The sequence below is a fragment of the Nycticebus coucang genome, chromosome 3 (genome assembly GCF_027406575.1).
Source record: "Nycticebus coucang isolate mNycCou1 chromosome 3, mNycCou1.pri, whole genome shotgun sequence".
Lineage (NCBI taxonomy): Eukaryota > Metazoa > Chordata > Mammalia > Primates > Lorisidae > Nycticebus > Nycticebus coucang.
The window spans coordinates 40,218,032-40,239,750 of record NC_069782.1 but is presented as its reverse complement, the minus strand read 5'-3'; the positions used below and the strand labels follow the sequence as shown (position 1 = coordinate 40,239,750).

General features: G+C 35.9%; 1 protein-coding gene across 1 annotated transcript in view; it reads right to left on the bottom strand.

Annotated features, from left to right (window-relative positions):
* The window catches only part of PPFIA2 (PTPRF interacting protein alpha 2), a 512,563-nt gene extending 491,057 nt beyond the window's left edge, over positions 1–21,506 (bottom strand). The window contains exon 1 of the mRNA XM_053585751.1: positions 21,256–21,506. Coding sequence (XP_053441726.1) covers positions 21,256–21,504 — 249 coding nt within the window. The 5' untranslated portion in view covers positions 21,505–21,506. The remainder of the gene's footprint in view (positions 1–21,255) is intronic.
* Between the last annotated feature and the right edge of the window lie 213 nt (positions 21,507–21,719).

Here is a 21,719-nt window from a genome sequence, read left to right as displayed (position 1 = left end):
CAAACAATAGGTACAAAATCCATCGTCAAGCAGACAGGAATCCCCTCCTCCATGAGAACAGCTCACAGTATACTCTATACAAACAAGTGAGCAGAGTTCAGATCCCCTCCTATTTTATCCCATGGGAGAGACCCTCTAAAAACCAGAAGTCCTTCCCTAGAGAGGACTTACAAATGTGCCATGCACTCTCCCACCAGGAATAAAACTGTATAAAATTGTATATATTCTCTACCTGTAAATCTGAACTCCCAGCACTCCCCTCCACTCTCACTCTGAGGTCTGGAGGCCTGTCCCTCATGAAGTCCAGATTCTTGGGCATTTTCTTGAGAGGTGTGTACAGGGCATGGGCTGTTGCTAGTCTGTGCTGATTCTGTGGCATGGAAGTAAGGAGAAGACCATGAACTGAGGCTGAGGGAACCCTACGGGACAGGGAAAGGTGGTGCCCTGCAGCACAGAGCAGCAGCGGCAGCAGCAGGAACAATAGGGCTCACACCTCTGGGGATGTTATGAAGAGACACTCCCTGCCTCTCTGGGCAACCAGAGGAAGCTGGGCATCTTCTCTGGTGGTAGCCACTAGCAGAACAGATCTGGGATGGAAATGCAGGCCCCATAATTAAAGGGTATGCCTGAGGCAGTACCCGCGCTGGCAGGGTGCAGCGGGGACACGCTCAGAGATGGCAGACTCCCAGGATAGGGCTGAGCAGAAGGACTGCTTTAGTGAGCCTAAGATGCACTCAGCCCTCAGGGGATCATAGCTGAGACAAAAGCAGGCATGAAACTGAAAGCTGAGCGTGAGCTCTAACTGCACCTGCCCCAAAATAGACTGTAGCCGAGCCAGATACCCCAAGTCCAGGCAAAGGCAAAGACCATGGCTGAGTCGCAGTTTCTGTGAACTCAAACAGTGTCTGATCTGCAAAGGAATATAGACGGGACAGAAACAAATTCTGTGAAATTCTTCTGTCAGCAACATCAACCAGGGGCGGGGCTGGAACTGAGTGAACCGCCTCAGCCTCCATTAAGCACCTGAGGTTATCAGGCCTCAGCTCCCCCTGCAGGATAGTGGCAGAGAGAGCAGAGGTCTGGTCAAGGAGACATAGATCTCCCTGGGACTGAGGCAGGCGCAAACCCCTGGAGAATTGGTTCAATGGGGAACTGGGTCACAGCCCTGCCAGGTTACTAGTGACTGGGTGTGACAGAGGTACAAGGTGGGGAAGGAGGCATCAATCTTCCCAGACTAATTCATTTGCTGGGTGGGTCCTTCTAACCTCATGGTGCACCACAATGAGTCATACTTCTGCTGGCAGCAGAACCATGTTATTTACCCTGTTTCCCCAAAAATAAGACATCCCCTGAAAATAAGACCTAGCACATCTTTGGGAGCACACCTTAAAATAAGACAGTGTCTTATTTTGGGGGAAACAGGGTACTTGCTAGAGACCATTTGAATTCTCCCACCTGAGATGGGTACCGACTGGGACAATTGATTTGGACCTCTTGAACTGGGCCAATCACCCAAGGAGTATCCAAAGTGGTACCCTCAGTGTGTGGTTGAGTGAAGGTTTGATTTTCCTTTTCCAATTGTTGCCAGTGGGGGGAAGGATGATTTAATTGCTGGTATTTCTCCACAGCTAAGACTTTAACCCAGAATAACTGATTCACTAGGGCAAGACAGAGAGACCAGCTGAAAACAAGACAGAGACACTTAGCCCCACCACACCAAGCAGCACCCCACTTTCTCAGGCTGTAGCACTGTACGGGTCCTTTGCAAACCTCTAGGGGAAAAGGGACAGACACCAGTCCTAGCTTTGGGGCAAAGGGCTGGTTTATCACAACTCCAGGAGCCTCCAACCCAATTTCACCTTATCTGCTCATCTAGTCAAATGGTGTAAAATAATCATGGGGAGGAATCAGCGGAAAAACTCTGGTAACATGAATAACCAGAGTAGATCAACTCCCCCAAGGAACGACATGATGGACACAATTGAAGATCCCATTCATAAACAGGCGCCTGAGATGTCAGAAATCAAATTCAGAATTTGGATTGCAAATAAGGTTAATAGAATGGAGGTAAAGTTGGAATTAGAAATTCAAGGAGCATTTCAAAAGTAATCTCAAGAATTCAATGAATTCAAAGACAAAATCATGAAAGATTTTGACACATTGAGACAAGATTTGCAAACCTCAAAGATCTGAAAAATACAGTAGAATCCATTAGTAACAGAATGGAGCAAGTAGAAGAAAGAATTTCTGACATTGAAGACAAAGCTTTTGAATGCTCCCAAGCACTCAAAGAGGAAGAGAAGTGGAGAGCAAAAAACAGATCATTCTCTCAGAGAGCTCTGGAATAATTTGAAGAAAATTAATATTCAACTTCCAGGAATTCCTGAAAGTGACAAGGTGGCTTCAAAAGACACAGAGGCCCTTCTTCATGAGATAATGAATGAGAACTTTCAAGACATGCCAAGAGATTCTGAAATTCCGATAGCAGACAGTTTCAGAAACCCAGCAAGACTCAACCCAAATAAGACATCTCCTAGAAACATTATAATTAACTTCAACAAAGTTAAAATGAAGGAGAAAATTCTGAAAGCAGCCAGATGGAAGAAAACCATAACCTACGATGGGAAGAACATTAGAATGACTGCAGATCTCTCTGCTGAAACCTTTCAAGCTAGAAGAGGGTGGTCATAGACATTTAACCTCCTAAACAAAACAACTTTCAACCCAGGATCCTGTATCCAGTGAAACTGAGTTTCATTAATGATGGAGAAATGAAATACTTTAATGACATTCACATGTTGAAGAAGTTTGCCATAACTAAACCAGCTCTCCAGGATATTCTCAGACCTACCCTCCATAAAGACCAGAGCAATCCTCCACCACAAAAGTAAACTTGCTCAGAAACTTTTTATCAAATTCCAATTTCCACAGTGGCTAAAGGATTAAATATATCTGCTCGATTTTTGAAAAACTTGATACACAAAATTCCACCAGGCTCATTAATATTTAAAATTAATGTGAATAGCTTAAATTGCATTCTAAAGAGGCACAGTTTGGCTGACTGAATACAAAAACTCAGGCCAGATATCTGCTGCATACAAGAATATCATCTTACCTTAAAGGCTCAAGGTGAAGGAATGGTCATCTATAATTCAGGCAAATGGAAATCAGAAAAAATCAGGTGTTGCAATTTTATGCACAGATACAATAGGCTTTAAACCAACAAAAGTAAGGGAATATATGAATGGTCACTTCATATTTGTTAAGAATAATACTCACTATGATGAGATTTTAATTATTAACATTTATACACCCTACCAGAATTTGCCTCAATTTATTAGAGAGTCTAACAGCCATGAGCAATGTGATTTCCTCCAGCACCATAATAGTCAGAGAGTTTAACACTCCTCTGGCAGTGTTGAATATATCCTCCAAAAAGAAGCTAAGCAAAGAAATTCTAGATTTAAACTTAACCATTCAACATTTGGATTTAACAGAACTCTACAGAACATTTTATCCTAACAAAACTGAATACACATTCTTCTCATCAGCCCATGGATCATGCTCCAAAACTGATTACATCTTAGGTCACAAGTCTAAGCTTAGCAAACTTAAAAGAATGGAAATTATTCCTTCCATCCTCTTGGACCATCATGGGAGAAAACTTGAATTTAATAACAATAGGAATGGGCGTACTCATACTAAAACATGGAAGCTAAATAACCTTATGCTAAATGATAGCTGGGTCACAGATGCGATTAAGAAGGAAATTACAAAATTTTGGAACAAAATGACAGTGAAGACACGAATTATCAGAATTCATGGGATACCTAAAGGAAGTCCTAATAAGGAAATTTATAGCACTGGAAGCCTTCCTCAAGAGAACGAATAGAGAGGAAGTTAACAACTTAATGGGACATCTCAAGCAACTGGAAAAGGAAGAACATTCCAATCCCAAACCCAGCAGAAGAAAAGAAATAACCAAAATTAGAGCAGAATTGAATGAAATTGAAAACAAAAGAATTATACAACAGATCAATAAATCAAGAAGTTCGTTTTTTGAAAAGGTCAATAAAATAGATAACCCTTTGGCTAACCTAACCAGGAAAAAAAGATAAAATCTCTAATTTCATCAATCAGAAATGGTAAAGACGAAATAACAGACTCCACAGTAATTTAAAAAATCCTTAATGAATATTATAAGAAACTCTATTCTCAGAAATATGAAAATATGAAGGAAATAGACCAATACTTGGAAGAACTCCACCTTACTAGACTTAGCCAGGATAAAGTGGAAATGTTGAACAGGACTATATCAAGTTCTGAAACAGCATTAACTATACAAAAATCTCTCTAAAAAGAAAAGTCCAGGACCAGATGGCTTCACATCAGAATTCTGCCAAAAAGGAACTAGTACCTATATTACTCAACCTTTTCCAAAATATAGAAAAAGAAGGAATACTATCCAACACATTCTATGAAGCAAACATCACCCTGATCCCCAAACTAGGAAAAGACCCAACAAAAAAAGAAAATTATAGGACAATATCATTAATGAATATTGATGCAAAAATATTCAACAATATCCTATCAAACAGAATTCAGCAACACATCAAACAACTTATACACCATGACCAAGTGGGTTTCATCCCAGGGTCTCAAGGCTGGTTCAATATACATAAATCTATAAATAAATAAATCAAAAAACAAAGACCATATGATTCTCTCAATTGATGCAGAAAAAGCTTTTGATAATATCCAGCATCCTTTCATGATGAGAACACTTAAGACAATGGGTATAGAAGGGACATGTCTTAAACTGAGAGAGGCCATCTACAGCAAACCCACAACCAATATTGTATTAAATGAAGTATTCGAAATAATTTTCACTCAGATCAGGAACTAGGCAAGGTTGCCCATGTCTCTACTGCTTTTTAACATTGTAATTAAAGTCTTAGCCATAGCAATTAGGCAAGAAAAGGCAATCAAGGGTATCTACAGAGGGTCAGAAGAGATCAAACTTTCAGTCTTCACAGATAGTATGATTGCATATCTCATAAACACCAGGAATTCTACTACAAAACTCTTAGAAGTGACCAAGGAACAAAGCAGCATCTCAGGTTACAAAATCAACACTCATAAATCTGTAGCCTTTCTATATACCAACAATAGTCAAACTAAAAAAAAAACAGTCAAGGACACTATTCTGTTCACAGTAGTGCCAAAGAAGATGAAATATTTGGGAGTTTACCTAAGAAAGGACGCAAAAGATCTCTATAAAAAGAACTATGAAACTCTAAGAAAAGAAATAGCTGAAGATGTTAACAAATGGAAAAACATACCATGCTCATGGCTGGTAAGAATCAACATTGTTAAAATGTCCATACTACCCAAAGCAATATACAATTTTAATGCAATCCCTATTAAAGCTCCACTGTCATACTTTCAATCTTGAAAATATAATACTTTGTTTTATATGAAATCAGAAAAAACCTCAAATAGCCAAGACATTACTCAGAAATAAAAACAAAGCAGGAGGAATCACACTACAAGACCTCCGCATATACTATAAATCAACAGTGATCAAAACAGCATGGTACTGGCACAAAAACAGAGAAGTAGATGTCTGAAACAGAATGGAGAACCAAGAGAAGAATCCAGCTACTTAGCGTTATTTTATTTTTGACAAGCCAATTAAAAACATTCAGTGGGGAAATGATTCCCTATTTAATAAATGGTGCTGGGTGAACTGGCTGGTGACCTGTAGAAGACTGAAATTGGATCCACACCTTTCATCATTAACTAAGATAGACTCTCACTGGATTAAAGATTTAAACTTAAGACATAAAACTATAAAAATACTAGAAGAAAGTGCAGAGAAAACATTGAAGACATCGGCCTGGGCGAATATTTTATGAGGAGGACTCCCTGGGCAAATGAAGCAACACCAAAAATACACTACTGGGACCTGATCAAACTAAAAAGCTTCTGCACAGCCAAGAACACAGTAAATAAAGCAAGCAGACATCCCTCAGAATTGGAGAAGCCATTGCAGGTTATGTCTCTTACAAACGTTTAAGAACCAGAATCCACAGAGAACACAAAAGTATTAGCAAGAAAAGAACAAGTGATCCCATCTCAAGGTGGGCATGGAACTCAAAGAGTAACTTCTCTGAAGAAGACAGGTGCATGGCCTACAGATATTTGAAAAAAATGGTCATCATCCTTAATCATCAGAGAAATGCAAATCAAAACTACTTTGAGATATCATCTAACTCCAGTAAGATTAGCCCATATCACAAAATCCCAAAACCAGAGATGTGGGCATGGACATATAGAAAAGGGAACACTTCTACACTGCTGGTGGGAATGCAAACTAATACATTCCTTTTGGAAAGATGTTTGGAGAATACTTAGGGATCTAAAAATAGACCTGCCATTTGATCCTACAACTCCTCTACTAGGTATATATCCAGAAGACCAAAAATCACATTATAACAAAGATATTTGTACCAGAATATTTATTGTAGCCCAATTCATAATTGCTAAGTCATAGAAGAAGCCCAAGTGCCCTTCAACCCATGAATAGATTAATAAATTGTGGTATATGTACACCATGGAATATTATGCAGCCTTAAAGAAAGATGGAAACTTTACTTCTTTCATGTTTACATGGATGGAGCTGGAACATATTCTTCTTAGCAAAGTATCAGAAGAATGGAAGAAAAAGTATCCAATGTACTCAGCCCTACTATGAAACCAAGTTATAACTTTCATATGAAAATTATATAGCCCAAGAATATGGGAAAAGGGGATAGGGAGGGACAGCGAGGGGGGAGGATGGGTGGAGGGAGAGTACTTGGTGGGACTACACCTATGGTTCATCTTACAAGGGTACATGTAAAATTTACTAAATGTAGAATACAAATGTCTTAACATACAACTAAAAACATGCCATGAAGGCTATGCTAACCTGTTTGATGGAAATATTTCAAATTGTGTATGAAACCAGCACATTGTACCCCACAATTGCATTAATGTACACAGCTATGATTTAATTAAAAAAATACAAAGTCTATTAGAAAATTATACCTTATTAGAGCATTACACCAAATAACAATAATCTTTAAATTGGAAGTAGTAAGTATCACAATTTGTGATTACAGTGCAGTAATGATAGTAATACCAATAAAATTAGAAAAGAAACCAAAAACATTTCAGTCACCTGAAAATTAAAAACATTAAATTAATTGTTTAATTAGTATAAACTGCAGAATATTTAAAACACTACATGAAAGATACTACTGGGAAGAAACAGAATGATGCTCAAGAAAAAGAAATGACCTAAATAACCTTATTAATGAAGAGAAAAACATTAAAATAAATAAATGAGTTAACATCCAACTCATGAAGTTAAAACAAAAGCCTAGAGAAAGCAGAATAAAGCATTGTAAAGTGATAAAAACACAAATTGATAAGAAAACATATATACTATGCATTATAGAGCTGACAAGGCAAAGAGTTGAGAAAAACAAATACAGATCATCTTTTGAGTATTCTGATCAAGAATAAAAGGGGCAGCTTGAGAGCACAAAGTAAAAAAGAAAAATGATAGTTGTATCATAGTAGATACTACCCATGGATAACCACTCTCAGCAGGGCCCATGCTGCTTTGCAGCAGTCATTCTCTGTACTGGAATCATTTTATTTACTGTTGAAATCTCTACTTCTACTCAATTCATTTTCTCCTAAACTCACTGGAAGTTGGATTTTGTCCATGCTCCTTCGCTGAAAATTTGCTGGAAAGTTATGACATGTTAGACGCTGTGCAAGTGTTGGGAATACTCAAAGTTAAATTAGATACAAGCTTTGCTTCTGAGAAATTTCTAATGTGAAGCAGTCATTGCTTTCCCTAGGATTACAAAAAATTCAAATAAGAAATAGAGACATAGTCACTAACTGCCACACGATAACAACAAAAACCAACCCACAGACAGCCCACAAATTGCTATTCCCTCAAAAATGATTTTGTAGTCTGCCCTTATTGTGTGAATTGCTGAATCTGTTTGTGGGAAGAGTGAACTTCCCACATACTTGCCTTCAAGCTTAGCTTTGGCCAACAGGATGTAAAAGTATAGCTATGATCCAGCAGAACCTTTTGAGAACCACTGTGTAATTTGCAAATTGCTCTTTCTTCTTCCCACTGCTTTGAGAATAGCATGTCTCTGATAGGAGCTGCCTTTTTAGCTGGATCTTACAATGAAGAAATCATGTAGGGGAGAGCCACAGCCAAGATGGCCAACATGGTACAAGAAACTGAAACAAATCTTTGTTGTTGCAAACCACTGAGATTTGGCTTTCATTGTTCTGATGACCATGTAAGGTGGCAAAAGCTAATTGATGCAGTTCAATTTAATAGAGCCTAAAAAACACTGGATCAAAGAATTCTGGGTTTCTTCAATACATTTTCGACTACGTCATATCAAGTTAAAGTGGTGTTATTTTTCTTTGCTACATCCTTGTTTATATAACCATCTATGCTCTATCTGGGAGAACAGAGACAGGAACTGTACCTTTCTAGTGTGCCTCTCCATTTCTCCATATGACAACGTGAAATACTTAAACATGAAGGTTCAGTGTTTTGGGCTGATTTTTCTGGGCTACTGATGTGGGCTGAATTTACTCTTCAAAAATGAAGATCTGAGGCTCAGCGTTGACACACTGGAAATGTCAACTTCAACTCTCACGGGGAATGCTGTTCCTTTGTACCTTGGGTCTAGAGTCTGTGCACTTCAGTATCTCCAGTTTCACAAAGGGGCCATATTTTGCTTATATCTTATCAGGAAACAAAACTATAACCTTTGTGTTTAAAGACATGTCAGTTAATTAAAATTAAGACATGTCAGTTAATTAAGTTTGAAATGGCATTAAAAGTTACCTATCAGTGTATGAGTGTATCGCTGAGCAGGGGTTAGTGTGAGAGTTCAGAAATCAGACTACCCTGCAACTCTGCCATAAAAAGAAAAGGTGAGTTAACCCCTCCCATGTCAGTTTCCTCGCCTATAATAGGGAAAAATAATAGTTCCTCTAGTCTTTAGGGTGGTGGTTCAGATTAAATTTGTTATGTAGGTAAAGTCTTTAGGGCTGAGCCTGCTGGAATTCAACAAACTCTCAAACAGGAGCCAACATTTTTTGTTCTAAGTCTATTCACCATTCTGAAGAGAGTGGTGCAGAGTGGGGAGGGAGAAGTTCTATAAAAAAAATGTAGTAAAGAAAATACAATGAAAGATAAAAGTCAATTATTAAAACCAATGTCACCACATGACATGAGAAACGTAAGTGAATATAACATGGAATTTGCCTATATGTTAAGTCACAGGAAGTGCCATATACGTAAGGGCTCAGAAGATACACCACCACTCAAACACCTTTCTTAATAAACTTACCTAAAAATGCATTCCTTCAGACAAAGCAATGAAATCCAAAGTAAAAATATCAAAAGGAGCAGTCAGCCATGTACAAGAGTAATACAGCCATTCAAAGAAATTAAACACCAAACAGTATTTAAGTAATTACTGAAAACTTATTCCAAACCTGAATACACAGTATTTTATCTTATAGTAAAAATACTGTGTAAAAGTTTCTAACAATTGATAACAATGTAAGTTAAAACAAATGGGAATTTCAGTGTGGGGAAAGGAAAAGGATAGAGAAGTATTCGATTCTTCCTCCTTATAGGTTAGACCAAAAAAAAAGCAGCTACTTTCCTGATTCTGAAATAATGACATAGGGACAATAATACCTGTAAAAAAAAAAAAAACACAATAGAATCTACTTGTTTGATTATAAAAATGTCTATTTATTATTTATACTGCAGAAGAGAAAAGCCAATGAAACTCAGTTCAAAAGCCTAAAGCAAACAAACAAAGCAACATTAAGGAAGGAAAAAGAAGAAAGAAAAACTCAGTGACATAAATACTGCTTGGGGGATGTTTAATGAGGAAAGCAGCATATAAAATTACATGTAATATGATTCTAATTTTGAGACAATCTCCTTCCCCTAGTGTAAAAAATGGTAAAGAATATTGACTTAACTTAGACTTTAAGTATAGGTGTTGCAAATTGAACATTTTCTGCAAACTCTTTAAAGAGTAAAACAAGAAACTAGCATCTAAGAACATACTTAAAATTGAACAAGGTCAGTATGTGACTCAAACTTGACAATCAGAAAAATATATGTCATAAACTGTGTTTAAAATAGACTCAGAGCAAACTAGCAAACAAAAACATTTCTGTTATGTCTGGTCTTCTGTTTTTCACAAATTTCTTACTGAGAAGATTTTAACAACATTAATGTAGCAATCCATTATGATCGCTATGTGGTAAAATTACATATTGTGTCTTTAAGTATGTTATCGTGAAGTACATAAAGTTCTGGTCCTAAAGTATGATTTATCATTGTTAAAAGTTTTTTTTTCCCCCTTGGATAAAGTTTCAGTTTAATTTATTCCTTCAGAAATATAAAACAGTAGGAAGTATCAAGTGTCTAATACTTGTTCTTAATTATCTTCGACTCTAAAATTGTAAATACTCTGAGAAAGGGTGCATTTTAAAAGTACATGGACATAATTTTTCAGTTCTGCAATATGAGTAAGTTATAGAGATCTGCTGTACAATATCGCACCTATAGTTAACAATGTATTTGTGCACTTAAAATGTTGTTAAGAGGGTAGATATCATTCTGGTTTTTCTTCCGATGGAATGAGGGGGTAGATCTCATCTGAAATTCTCTTACCATAACAAAAATAAAATGAAGGAAACCTGAATTTAAATCCTGCCCCTGATTCTGACACTCGCCAATAATGTGAAAATAGGAAACATACTTTCCTGAGGTTTCATCTTACTGTAATTAAAAGGATTGCTTTTACTACTCTTAAGAAGATAAAATATTTGCGGTGGCACCTACTGTGTTAAGGAACAGATGCTGCTTCTTGTTCTACTGCACCAAGCTTTTTGCCCCGATTCATTATTTATCAAACTTCTGTCCCTGTCATATTTCTATCACATATTTGTGTAAATATTGGTTTAATCATCCATCACCTCAAATAAGCTAAGCATTCCTCGAAGGAAGAGGCATTTTTCATTTGTCTTTTTCATTTCTGTAAGTTGAGCACATGTCCACCAGAGTAACCCACATGTCCATCGTTTGTGTTCCTATAAACTGCATACATGCTTATCACATGCATCTGTTATTATAACATTCTGCTTACAGGTCTGTGACTTCCAGAAATATGTAAGATCACTGACAGCAGGAAGGCAGTGTCTGCTAGGTAGAAGATTAGCACATATCCCTGTTACCACTGTTTCCTATTTCAGGGTACAGATTGAACGTGAGTATAGTATACTGAGAATGAGGGGTGAAAGTGATCATCGCTCCCCCCATGCTTGTGAAACTCAAGATTTGATTTCTTCTTTAACCTCATTGAACCTCTTCCTACAGCAGACAAATATTAACTAATGTTCTGGAGTACAGTAGTAGTTTAGAAATCTAGAGACATAAAAGATAAAATCTCTATGCTCTGAGAAATTGCATTGCCCTTGCAGAAAAAAAAAATACATATAATGACACTGAATAAGACAGCATTAATTGGAAGTTAAGACTTGTGTTTATGTTATAAGGTACAGAGTAGATGAATATATATGAGAAGAGAGGCAGATTAGAGATCAAGCTTTAGGAAACAAAAAAAATCTGCATAATTTATTTTCCAGATTAGTGTTGTACAAATATAATTATATGTGTTACCCAAGGTGATTGTTAAAAAATATGAAATCATAATTTCCAGAGAAAATAATGTCATTTTCAAAAAGGACGGTGAGTGATTCTCATTTTCAGTCAAATTTGGAAAAACTCCTCTCACTGATTGGGAGCCATGGAAAGATAACGTTTAATAGCTTCATTGAGAAATAATTTGCATACTATTTTTTTTTAACCCCGATCCCCCCCCAATAATTTGCATACTATTAAATTCATCTCTTTCAAGTACATACTGTCATGATTTTGGGCTATTGGGAGGGCTGTGTAATCATCACCACAATCCAATTTTAAAACATTTCTATCACCCCCACAAAAGGTTCCTCAGCCATTTGCAGTCATTTCCTTTGCCCACTGCCAGCCCCAGGCAATGGCGAATCTACTTTCTTGCTCATGGCTCTGTGTTTTCCTGATATTTCATCAACACAGAATCACTGATAACAGGACCTTTTGTGATTGGCATCTTCCACTCAGCAAGATGCTTTTGAGTTTCTTCACTGTTGTGCTGCCATTGGTTTGTCTCTTGTTATTGCTGAATAGCAATTAATTTCATAGACATACAGCACTTTCTTTGTGGATTTGTCACTTAGGGGACAGTTAGGGGCCATTATGAATAACGCTGCTACAAACATGTGTGAACAGGTTGCACGTGAACACATGTGTTTATTTTTCTTGATGAGATTTCTGAACGTTAGATTTATGTCTTTTTAAAAGTAAACTTTCAAACTGTTTTTGATGATGACTATGGCATATTATGTACCAACAGCAATGTATGAAAGTTCTAGATTCTCCACAACATCACTCATACTTGGTATTGTCTCTTGATTATAATAAATCTGGTGGTTGCGAAATGTAGCTTTAATTTGAAATTCCTAATGATTATAGGTGTTGAGCATATTTTCACGTTTCTTGACATCCATTTATATCGTTGGTGAAGCGTCTACTCAAATTATTTTCTCATTTTTCAGTTAGGTTGTCTTTTTGTTGACTTGTGAGAGTTTTTATATATTCTGACTATAAGTACTATATCAGATATATGATCTGAAAATATTTTCTCCTAGCTGTTCTGCATTCTTATGTTTTAAACGCATCTTTTGAAGTATAAAATGTTTAATTTTGATGATGTCCATGTCTAATCCAGGGTCTCAAAGAGTTTTTCTTTTTTTTTCCTTCTAATATATGTGCAGTTGTGTTCTTAAGTTTAGGTCCATGAATCATTTCCATCTCAGCTCATTTTTTGTTTACAGTATAAGGTAAGAATATACAGTAATCTTTTTGCATGCAACTATCCAATCATTCCAGCGTAATTTGTTGAAAATTTAACTTTTCCACATTGAACTGTTTTGGAATATTTGTTGAAAATTATTTGACCCTAAATCTACCAGTTTATTTTTGTATGCCTAATTGTTTTCCAATAAGCTATATGTTTATTTTAAGCCATCCTGATTATTGTACCTTTAGAATAAGTTGGGAAATCAATAAGTGCAAATTCTCCAACATTGTTAATCTTTTTTTGAGACTGTTGTGGCTATCCTTGGTATTTTGCCTTTTTATATAAATTTTATAGTAACATTATTCCTTTCTGCAAAATATCCTGCTGATATGTTGATGGAATTTTGTTGTAATTACAGATTAATTTGGGCATATGTGACATGTAATAATTCTAAGATTCAAAATACAAAATATGGACTCTCTCTGTTTGTTTAGACTGTCTTCATTTTCTCTTAGTAATGATTTTTACTTTTCGATGTACAAGTTTTGCATGTATCTTGTTAAATTTACTCTTAGGTAGTTTATGATTTTGATGCTGGTATGAAAGAAATTGGTTTAATTTATTTTTTATTATTCTTTGATACTGACAGAAATATAATCAATTTTTTCATATTTATCTTTTCTCCTGTGACCTTGCTGAATTTGTTTATTATTTCTGGTGGAAATTCTTTGTAGAAATAGAAGCGTTGTAAGAAAGGAAGTAGCATAATTGAGATTTGCATTTTAAATAGATGATTCTGCAGCTGTGAGAAGGATGTATTTGAAAGAGGAATTGCTGGAGGAAAGGAGATTATTTTTCCTCACTGTTGGAACAGTTTCTGACATCCAGAATCCTAGCAGATCTGTACAACAAGAGTAGGAACATATGAAAAAAAATTGGGAAAGATAATTGCTATATTTTTAATAGAAATGGGAATGTTTATTTTAAGAAAATTGCTTTAAGTTTCCTTTCTGATTAATTACATTTGTTGTGTTTATTAGAGCTGTGGACTTCCAATGCAAGTAAAGGAAGACTATACAGTTTTGACCAACTCTGTTCGTAAGGACAAATAGAAAAGTTGAAAAAAAATTTAAATTTTTATTACCATTGTAGATGAAGACAGCAATAAAGAGCATTTGAGAGTTTGGGGGCTAGAGAAAATTAAGTCCTCAGACATTTAGGCCCGCTTCTTTCCCAGTTTTGGAGTGGCTGGCTCAGGATAGCCTTACAGGGCTAAAGGGATAGGAATTCTCAAGTCCTGAGAAGATGCAGTGGCCCTGATAAATCATCCTTGTTTGGCTCTGAGATGCCTAAAAACTATACCCTAGAAAAAATAATCCATAGAGGATAGATGTTCCCAGAGATTATTAAGATTGAGGTGATCAAGAATCACTATTTTCCAAGGCACCTCACCAAAACAAATAAATATCCCCTCTTAGGGTAAGATACTATTTTCCTAGAACAAAAATGACTTCTACCAACAATTTTGCAAATAAGATGACTGCCACATAGTCAAAATTAACCATGCACATGAAATGACAAGACAATAAGAATGAATAAATAATTCACCAAAAGACAAAAAAAAATCATAGGAGCTGTATATACTGAAGTTATCTGAACGACTTAAAATAACTATGATGCTATGATTACAATGTTCAAAAATTGAAGAAAAAAATTAGAAGTCATAAAATTTAAAAAGACAACAATCACAACAAAGAACCAAATAAATGGGTTTAACAGCAAATTAGATAATACAGAGAAAATTAGTGAACCAAAAGGAAGGTACAAAAATAACATTTCAAAAATTTCAAATGAAATATAGAGTATACTGTAATTTTAGGAAAATAGTGATGATAGAAGTCTGACGGTAAGGGTTAAAAAAGGAAGCAGAAGTAATGAGAAATGAAGGCTGCAAGAGAATATTATTTCATTTGGCCAGGGGGAGAAAAATAACTGGAAAAAAGAAAAACACATTAAGAAACTAGGATGGCAACAATAGGAGGTGAAACACACAGCATCTTTTATTTTGACAGAGCAAGGAGCACTTAGTGTACTGGTGTTAGGTTTCATTGAAAATGAAAGAGCTCAGTCCAGACATTATAATCTCAGCACAATAGAAAGGGCCATTGTTTGATGTAATCAGGGGGCATGTGAGACTGGCCATTGTGGAAGTAAAGAATTTGGAAAAAATTATGCAGGAAAGTGTAGTTAATAATTTTCTTAAAGGTAAATCAATGGACTTTTAAAATTTGATAACGATTGAGGAGAGCATGGATTTTTAGTGTTCTTGATTTGTGCTAGTGCTCATTATTACCCAGGAAAATTGTGCAGTTAAGGTTGGCTAAAGATAATGAGGATAATATCTATAGTAATAATAAGAGCAACAAAGCTACGTTTAACATTTATTGAGCATGTACTATCTGTGAGGCACTGAACTGATCATTTGACATGTTCCAACTCATTTGTTCCTCATAATGATCCTGTGAAGTAGTTTCTATCACTATTTGAATTAAGTACTTTAACTAAGGTTATTGAGCTAGTAAGTAGCAAGTCCAATAATTATGACAATTATTCAGCAGTCTGCCTGCAGAATAAAAGTCCCTTCCATGCAGAATCAGTCACTCTCAGTAAGTTTCCCCCAAATAGTTTGCATTTTAGAATGTTGAAAGATAAACATTTTTCTCTTCCTCCAAAACTTCCCTACTTCCTCATCAAGTGTACACCAGCCCATCTCAGCTTATGAAATAGCTTACCTGCTATTTTATAATGCTCGAGTTTTCTGAATCATATATACTTACCTGCTTTGTATCATCTTCTCTTTCTAATTAAAAATTTAGTGTTTCAGAGAATTCAAGTAACTTTCCAAAGATCCTTCAGCTAACAACTAAGAAGCTTTGATTCAGATTTAGAGATGACTCAAGTCCAAATCCTTGGCCACTCAGTATATCACCTGTCCCTGACCATTTATTATTTTAATATCCTTCATTGATGTAAATATTCCATATTTGCACATTCGTTCCTAGTTTTCTAGCTCATATTCCTATTATGAATCCCCACACCTCACTAGAACAATATCAGTACAGCTTTCCCAACCATGACAATGGCCTGGGTGACTCTTTTAGTGACATTTGTGGCAAATTGATAGTACTCATGGTCCCAGCACTTCACCCCTCCCTGCACCTACAGCCTTTGTGATGTAATTTGTAATTCTTTCCACTCTAAATTGATTTGGCAAAAGGACATCACCAAAGAATGACACAAGCAGAAGCTTGAAAAGTACTTGTTTATTTCTGGTTTCTCCCACTCCTCTGCCATGACAATGAGAACCTGCAGGGATAACCAATTGCTCCCGCTATAGAGCTGAGTGGGCCCAGTCTGTTGGCCTAGCCATGGCCATTCTGGATCAGATAATAGCCAGCTGACCTACAGCATATCGAACCAACTACAGCTAGCTAGTGCCATAAGTTATTCCATCCAAGATCAGACAGTCCAAGTCCAGATCAGCTAAATCCCACAAGCACATATTTTTGTATGCTACTGAAGTTTTATGTTATTCATTACACAGCATTCTTTAAGAAACATTCAACTGCTTCTAATTCTATCCCATTTTTGTTACAATAATTTTTATTTTTATGTCAGTGTAGTGGTTTTCAATTTTACATCATTTATTTCTGTCTCAAAACTCACATTTGGTAGCAATTTTCTTCTTCCAGGTAAGTGTCAAATGTGACGCCACCAGTGTGGGTGCATTTTCTTAGAAAATATCAAAAAAGATTCAAAGATACCAATTCATGAAAAATATCCTTCTATTACTTGTAGAAAACATATAGCCCCAAAGGTACAGATTAGGTTATTAAACACTGGCTTTAAAAAAATGGCAGTATCACCCTTGTTTTTAAGGATCTTTGTGTTTCTGGGGGCACTCAGATATTTATAATAGTTACATACAAATTAATATCAAAGGTTGTCATGATAGTTATAAAACAGGTCGGAACTACAGTCATCTAAATGTACAGGATCATAATTTTTAATCTGTAATCCCCACTTAACTATTATAAAGTGGGGAGCAAACTTGATGAGTGACAAAACAAGACCTATCCTATCACGAGACTATTCATAGTCTTTATTTTTTCCATGCAGTATAAATATTCACAAGACCTTCTAAATACGTGTGTATAGTTATGGGAACTGCCCATGTTCCTTCTGGAGGAGTGCTACGAAATATGCATTATATTCATCTGGAAATGAGGAAAATTCTGAACTCCACAATGCAACTGACTAAAATACAGCCAAGGAACTTAGATAAGAAGCTATGTATTCATTGCAATTAAAAAATAAAACTTAAAATATGACATCATAATATAAATGATTAATAAAATTGAGTTTTTAGAATTAAAACTTTTTTTATTCTTATACCTTTAAGAAGAGATTTATTGGTACAAGATACTTATTTCTGAAAATATTTTTTTAGTTTTCTCCTTTTTACCCCCAAAGTGTATTTTTACATCTTTATGAAATAGTCACCTAGGGTTTTTTTATAGGAAGGTGAAAACATTTAAAAACTCAAATTATTTTCAGAATATTTTTGGTAAATTTAGAATTTAAATAGAAAATGTCAGACTTGAATTCAAATCTAGAAGGAAAAATTTGGGAGGAATATGTGCAAAATCTTACAGGTTTGATCAAATAGTCAACTGTTAGAAATTTCAGTTTACTGCTGTCCCAGTACACTTGCCCCAAATATAATTTCCTAGTCTTTTTTAATGAAATACCATATCTAGAATAAAAAACAAATGACTGCCCTATTTTATGGTTCTCACAAAAGATGAAGAACAATGTGACAAGTTCTGGAACCACCCTGCTTTAACAAGAGAATTAACCAATTTAAATAATACCAGAGGGGAGTGAGCGTAAGGTCATAGTTCTAGAGATCACTTGCTGAAAAGCAATTGCAATGACTGGAATATTTACCTTGAACAATGTACTTCTTGGTGAAGATATGGGAGATGCCTTTAAAATGAGTTAACACATACTGTGTGATTAAATGAGCACAAGTGAGAGTTACTGGAAAAATTATAACATCTCAGCACAAGACAAACTGACTGAAAATGCAATGGATGGATACAGAAGTTATTCATATAAGGATACAGGATAACCTAAAGAGGGTGCAACAGAGAGTTCCCGATGATCCCTTCCAAGCTGAGAGTCATAAATGTCACTGAAAGTCACTGCTATAACTAGGTTTAGAATTTTATCAACTTTTTGATTATATAGTTATTAATATTTATGAAAATGTATTTTCTTCAAGCCGTAACTTCAGAAAGAGGTTTCAACTCTTGAACATTTGCCATAATATCTTTAAGTAGAAGGCCCATCACCGCATTTAAAAGAAAATTCTGGTTTATTACTAAAAATTTTATTCATATTTTATGTTTTCTCTCATACCTAAAAGAAGCACAAGTATTCTATTCTTTAAGTAAATTGACTCTCATCATTGCCTTTGTATACAAACAGGCTGGAAATCCTTAGAATGTCCCCCTTTGTCCCTACAAGAATATTAACAAAAATGTACTTTAAAATAACTAACAATTTAAAGTTTTTGAAGATTTACAAAATCAACATTCATAAATCGGTAGCCTTTATATATACCAACAATAGTCAAGCTGAAAAAACAGTTAAGGACTCTATTCCATTCACAGTAGTGCCAAAGAAGATGAAACATTTGGGAGTTTATCTAACAAAGGACGTGAAAGATCTCTATAAAGAGAACTATGAAACCCTAAGAAAAGAAATAGATGAAAATGTTAACAAATGGAAAAACATACCATGCTCATAGCTGGGAAGAATCAACATTGTTAAAATGTCCATACTACCCAAAGCAATATACAATTTTAATGCAATCCCTATTAAAACTCCACTGTCATACTTTAAAGATCTTGAAAAAATAATACTTCATTTTATATGAAATCAGAAAAAAATGCAAATAGCCAAGACATTACTCAGAAATAAAAACAAAGCAGAAGGAATCCTGCTACTGGACCTCAGACTATACTATAAATCGATAGTGATCAAAACAGCATGGTACTAGCACAAAAACAGAGAGGTAGATGTATGGAACAGAATAGAGAACCAAGAGATGAACAGCTACTCATCATTATTTGATCTTTGACAAGCCAATTAAAAACACTCAGTGGGGAGAAGATTCCCTATTTAACAAATGGTGCTGGGTGAACCAGATGGCAACCTGTAGAAGATTGAAACTGGACACACACCTTTCACCATTAACTAAGATAGATTCTCATTGGATTAAAGATTTAAACTTAAGACATGAAACTATAAAAATACTAGAAGAGAGTGCAGGGAAAACCCTTGAAGAAATCGGTCTGGGCGAGTATTTTATGAGGACCCCCCCCAGGCAATTGAAGCAGCTTCAAAAATACACTACTGGGACCTGATCAAACGAAAAAGCTTCTGCACAGCCAAGAACACAGTAAGTAAAGCAAGCAAACAGCCCTCAGAATGGGAGAAGATATTTGCAGGTTATGTCTCCGACAAAGTTTTAATAACCAGAATCCACAGAGAACTCAAACGTATAAGCAAGAAAAGAACAAGTGATCCCCATGTCAGGCTGGGCAAAGGACTTGAAGAGAAACTTCTCTGAAGAAGATAGGTGCACAGCCTACAGACATATGAAAAAAATGCTCATCATCCTTAATCATCAGAGAAATGCAAATCAAAACTACTTTGAGATATCATCTAACTCCAGTAAGATTAGCCCAAATCACAAAATCTCAAGACCAGAGATGTTGGCGTGGATGTGGAGAAAAGGGAACACTTCTACACTGCTGGTGGCAATGCAAATTAATACATTCCTTTTGAAAAGATGTTTGGAGAACCCTTAAAGAACTAAAAATAGATCTGCCATTCAATCCTATAATTCCTCTACTAGGTATATACCCAGAAAACCAAAAATCACATTATAACAAGGATATTTGTACCAGAATGTTTATTGCAGCCCAATTCATAATTGCTAAGTCATAGAAAAAGCCCACGTGCCCATCGACCCATGAATGGATTAATAAATTGTGGTATATGTACACCACGGAATATTATGCAGCCTTAAAGAAAGATGGAGACTTTACCTCTTTCATGTTTATATGGAAGGAGCTGGAACATATTCTTCTTAGTAAAGTATCTCAAGAATGGGAGAAAAAGTATCCAATGCACTCAGCCCTACTATGAAACTAAATTTATGGCTTTCACATGAAAACTATAACCCAGTTATAACCTAAGAATATGGGGAAGGGAGAGAGGGAGGGGAAGGAGGAGGGAGGTGGGCGGAGGGAGGGTGATTGGTGGGATTACACCTACGGTGCATCTTACAAGGGTACATGTGAAACTTAGTAAATGTAGAATATAAATGTCTTAACACAATAACTAAGAAAATGCCAGGAAGGCTATTTTAACCAGTGTGATGAAATGTGTCAAACGGTTATAAAACCAGTGTATGGTGCCCCATGATCGCATTAATGTAAACAGCTATGATTTAATAAAAAATAAATAAATAAAGTTTTTGAAGATAAGGCTGAAATTTTGCATTCTCTCCAACTTCCAAAATCTTTTAAAAATGACAAGAAACCAAAGTATTTTTTGAGGCACATATCAATAATTCTTAATAATTTTAAGCAATTACCAGGAATTTTAAAAGAAAGACAAAAAGATAGACAGTAGACTTTCAAACGCCTATAATTTCCAAAGACAGACCACACAACTGGAAATAGAGAACAGACATTTTCAAATATCAAAATTGTGTTTACAAAGTAAGAAAGATTAACTCTCCCTGCATTCTGGCAACTTAAAAGATGATCAACAAGTGGTTTTCTATCCTACCAAAGCATACAGATAAACTTTTAAGAAAGACACTGGATAGGAATTTATGGGCCGCCCCCCCACACACACACACCACACACATACACACACACACACCGCCCTCTAACAATACTTGTTATTTTGTTTGAGACGAGATTTCACATGAACTAATTTTCTATCCTTCAGTTGCTCTCACCAAGACATGAATATCATAAATAGTAAGTGGAAAACCAATTTTAAGAATGGGGATCGTGTAAATCTTATTTAAATCTTATCACATTTTCAATTACAATGAAAGGACAAATGCTACCCAAAAGCATACCTGTGGCAGAGCTGAATTCAGCTGTCTCTGGAGTGAATCTCTGTCATAGATGACATCCTGAAGTCTTTGCTGAGCAAGTGAGAGGCTTTCCTGGGTCTCCCGAAGGGTGTCTAGAAGACGATCCCTCTCATCAAGCATATTCACCATCAGTTGCTCAAAATGGGAGTCTGAGTCCGAGCCACTGCTTTGGGACCCCCTTTGGCTCATTGGGGTGTCCTCGTTAATCGTGGGCATCACTTCACACATCATTGCTTAAAGAAAAAAGGGAGAGCGGGTGGCTGAGTAAAGAAATTATTTCCAAGAATACCTTCAGGCCATCAACTCACTAAACTTTTTGCAATTTATTAACTTAATTGTCCCTATTTCCCCTACTCACTGACCCAACTCCAAAGAAGGTAAATAAATGTTTTGAACTCAGTGAAATATGATTCATTCATTCACTTCTTCCAACTGATATTACTTTC